The 4,257-nt window shown below is 37.2% G+C and overlaps 1 protein-coding gene across 1 annotated transcript in view; it reads left to right on the top strand.

The window, feature by feature from the left end:
• Positions 1-3,930, top strand: part of LOC103469359 (alpha-2,8-sialyltransferase 8F-like) — an 8,987-nt gene extending 5,057 nt beyond the window's left edge. Inside the window, exons 4-7 of the mRNA XM_008416986.2 lie at positions 764-908; positions 1,536-1,648; positions 1,724-1,816; positions 2,617-3,930. Coding sequence (XP_008415208.1) covers positions 764-908; positions 1,536-1,648; positions 1,724-1,816; positions 2,617-3,094 — 829 coding nt within the window. The 3' untranslated portion in view covers positions 3,095-3,930. The remainder of the gene's footprint in view (positions 1-763; positions 909-1,535; positions 1,649-1,723; positions 1,817-2,616) is intronic.
• Positions 3,931-4,257: the final 327 nt, after the last annotated feature.

Here is a 4,257-nt window from a genome sequence, read left to right as displayed (position 1 = left end):
TTATGTTGGTATCAATCTTTAAACAATTTGTGAAATTTGACCTTAAAAGACCAATATCCTGTGAAATTGACTTTGAGCTTTATATTGTGCTCCTAAGCACTTGCTCTTCAAAATGACTGCACATTTTCACAAAGCTCCTCCAGACTAGTGGCAGCAGCAGTTAGCAAACAACTGCAGGTCTGCTGAGCTTATTATACTAACTAGATCTCAGTCCAATGCTCCTAAGAACTGTTCTAAATGGCATAATGAAGACGTTCAATTGGGATGAAGTGTCAGAAAGAGCAGGAGCTTCTTAAAGAGACAGACGCCAATTTTGAGATGTCAAATTGCAAAGTCAAATTCTTTTAAGTTATGTTTGATATATGCAGCATTTTTGTAAAACTGAAAGTAACATACTTAATTGTGCAATAAAATGGCATTGTGTGCTTGGAAAATACATAATACTGCCCCTTTAAAGAAGCAATGAGGATTAGATTTGATTTCATAAAAAGAGGAACAAAAAAATCACAAACCAGTGAAATTGAAAGACTTTATGAAAGAGGAACTAGAGTCCATCATCTAATTATACCCTTACAACTTCCTTTAAGAGTAATGAAGCAAATCATATTCATCAAGTGCTCCTGACAGCTTTATCCAATACTTTAAAGAAATCAAAACATTTCATTATGGAGGAATGTACCAAATTTGAAGCCTCAGTAAAAGTTTCTGTCCAGTTATATTTTATGTTGCCCTGTGAGTCATCAGACTACTTGTGGCTCCCCAGGTCGCAGCTGAGCACAAAGTGCCATGGTGTAGAGAAGGCTACAATTACCCAGGCAAACACTCCAGTGGGATCAAAGCTTGTTTATGATGGAGAGAAGAAGAGAACCCTTCAGGTGAACCCGGAGATTTTCAGCACCTTTTTTAAAGTAGGTCATTTTCTATTTCCACTTGATATCAGATAATTGTCCCACCTTTCGATCTGTATCTGAATGTTGTGCTTGAGCTTTTTAAGATGCGTTGTCAGTCATTTCAGATAGTAAAACTCATGTTATGTAGATTAATTGCATATAGAGGTAAATATTTCAGTACATATGTGAGGGCACCAGATGTAATCCTTGTGTGTTCGTCTCAGGTCCAGTAGGTTGACTTCATGGCTGACACATTAAGGTTTATTATACTTATTCTAACAAAATAGGAAATCAATGTGGTGGTTAACATCAGTCCAGTAGCTTTTGCCCCACAGTTACAGACTGAACAGAAAAAAAGGGGCCGAGCTGCCAGTTACTGGTTACTATGGTAACCACCAATTGTCAAAAGCAGCATAGCAGAACGTGAAACAGCAATAAAAGTCTGGACTTGCTGACTAAATAAAAATAAATTCAAAGAATAAATAAGCAGATTTTGACAAACATCTATAATATTGTTAAAATAAAACCCTGTCACATAGATTTAACTTCATTTATACTTTAGATTTAGATTCCTGTAAACCTCCTAAAATTCAACAGGATCAAATGGAAACCATATGCCTTTAAAGTTGTCTGTTTCTTCTCCAGGGGCATCCTTTCCCAAATAAAACATGGCATACGTGTGCTGTTGTTGGGAATGGTGGGATCCTGGCAAACAGTAGCTGTGGCAAAATGATTGATTCAGCCGAGTTTGTTATCAGGTGAGAACATTTTCCAGGTTTTTCCACATTTTGAAACTCCAGCCAACAGTAGCTGTCCTCGTCTTACTTTGTCAGGTGCAATCTACCTCCTTTGTCAAATGGCTACGAGAAACATGTTGGCATCAAGACGGACCTGGTGACAGCAAATCCAAGCATCCTCTTGGAAAAGTGAGTACCGTTCCCATTTTAACCCTTTCATGCATAGTGTTCACTAGAGTGGACAGCTATCTAAAAGCCATTTTCTTGTGCATTTTTATGTTATAAATGCACACAAACTACTAAAGTGGACACTAATGCATCATAAAATAAACTATCAACTACTGGCCATCAGCTGCAAATGCAAGAAATTATTTTTGTTAAATCCAATATGGCCGACAGACAAAAAAACATGCCAACCGACCCGCTTCCTCCTTCTACTGTAGACGATTCTTGTAGGTAATACAAATATCGTGACATCAGATAACCCCTAAAGAACAATACTACTGATGTATTTTTCAAATAACAACTTTGTATTTGGAGAAAATTACAATTGATCACCTAAAAAAAAAAATTTTTATAAAAATTTTTCCTACCTTTTTTATGCCTTAAGAAAAAAATAAAATTGGAAAACAAAATTCTGACACAAAGAATCATAATTCATGCATGAAAGGGTTAAGGTCATTTTTGGAGGTAAAAATTACTGTCTTCTGTTTCTAGCCTTCTGTTATACTAGCAGTGGCAAAGTAGTTTTAACATCAACTCAAGTCATTCCCTGAGTGAATGCGAAACAGCGCGTTAACTTCATATCCTGGAGATGTCTGTAAATTTCAGCAAAATCTCAAGCATTAGTTACCTTATGCGAAGGCGTACATAAATATCAGACTTTGGGGAGTAATTTATTTATTACATAGGGTCTGGAGATAATGCAAATAGGGCTTTAAATATTCTAACTTTAGTCTTTTTTTTTTCACTGGTCACCTTGTTTCTAGGTTTGGGGCTCTAATGGGACGTCGACGTAAGTTTGTGGAAAGTCTGCACAGCTATGGCAACTCCTTGCTGCTTCTTCCTGCGTTCTCCTATGGCCACAACACTCCTGTGTCTCTGCGAGCTTTTTACACACTTGAGGACTTTGAAAGCCCCGTTCAGCCTATCTTCTTCAACCCGGGGTACCTCCATAACCTGGCCCTCTTCTGGCGCTCTCAGGGCCTGAGAACGATACGGCTCAGCACCGGTATCATAATGACAAGCCTAGCTCTGGAACTCTGTGACAACGTACAGCTGTATGGATTCTGGCCCTTCGATTTTCACCCATACAGCTTTCAAACTCTGACTAACCACTATTACGATGACAGAAAAACCAAAACAAAGTTCCACGCCATGCCAGATGAGTTTAGCCACTTGTTGCGGTTGCACAGTCAGGGTGTTCTCAAATTACACCTTGGAGACTGCAAAGCAGAGCCGAATTAGATTCCTCAGGCAAAGAGCCAAGTGCCTTCAGGTGAACCGAACTGTCAAGACTTTCTTTTAATTAAAAGACTGTATGGACTAGACTGACTAACTCCACAGACCAGGACCTATCTGCAACCACAAAACTTGTACTGAGATCATAATGCAACAAAAAGAAGACAATAACAAGTATGGATTTCATCTTCTTTTATAACTTTATTTATGTTTTGTTCAGGTTGGCGTCTGGAAGAGATTATGTAACGTGTGCCTTTGTGAGGCCATCATTGTTTAGTGCCTTATGTTACATTGTTAGTGATGGGTTTTGAGTCAGGGTTACTGTGTTTTAATGGAAACCAAATACCTCCTTTAGAAGAAAATTGTCACTAAAAAAAACACCAGCAGACTGAATGTAATAGGTTTTTTAAATACATTTAACCACTTTGAAAAGGTAATTTGTTTTAAATAAGCAACATGAGTGTGTTGGTACTAAACACTTTTTTTACTATGGCAGACTTAAGATGAAAGATTATGCCTGTGCTGCCTTAAACATAAATATCATAATAGATAAAAAATAAAAAATACAAATACAAATACAAATTGCACAATTCTTTACAGAAATTATAACACTCACCTTAGGTGCTTTTGGATATACTTTGAGTCTCTTTTGTTCAGAGTTACAAGTCTAGAAGAAATATTATACTGCCACTTTGAGGCAGGAAAGTGTTGCTGCAAAGGATGAGTGAAACAAGAATGAGTGGTTTTGAATTGTTCATCTGTTTTTCGGTGCCATTTTCCTATGTTGCAGCTCAACGCACCTGCTGTAATTTCTGATTGTTCCAATAAAATCAAAAACTGGATTCACTGCCTCGTTCGTTCATTGAAAGCCGCACCATTCATACCAGTCATCAAACAGAACAAAAATATTTCATAAAATATCTTTAAAAACTCTGGCTCCTACAGCAGTAATTGTAAAATGTCATTAATTGTCCAATATCAAAGATAAATGTGGCCAGACGTCTGGCAACAGACTCATATGCACTTCTATCATTACCCTAAAATTAAATCAGATGTTACATGTTTATGATCAAACAAGTAACCATTAGAGCAAAAATACAACTGACTTGAAGTTTAAAAATTACTATGGTTTATTCATCCATCCATCCATCCATTTTCTTCCGCTTATC

The sequence above is a fragment of the Poecilia reticulata genome, linkage group LG8 (genome assembly GCF_000633615.1).
Source record: "Poecilia reticulata strain Guanapo linkage group LG8, Guppy_female_1.0+MT, whole genome shotgun sequence".
Taxonomy (NCBI): Eukaryota; Metazoa; Chordata; class Actinopteri; order Cyprinodontiformes; family Poeciliidae; genus Poecilia; species Poecilia reticulata.
The sequence above is the reverse complement of the archived record's forward strand: the minus strand, read 5'-3'. Positions and strand labels throughout refer to the sequence as shown.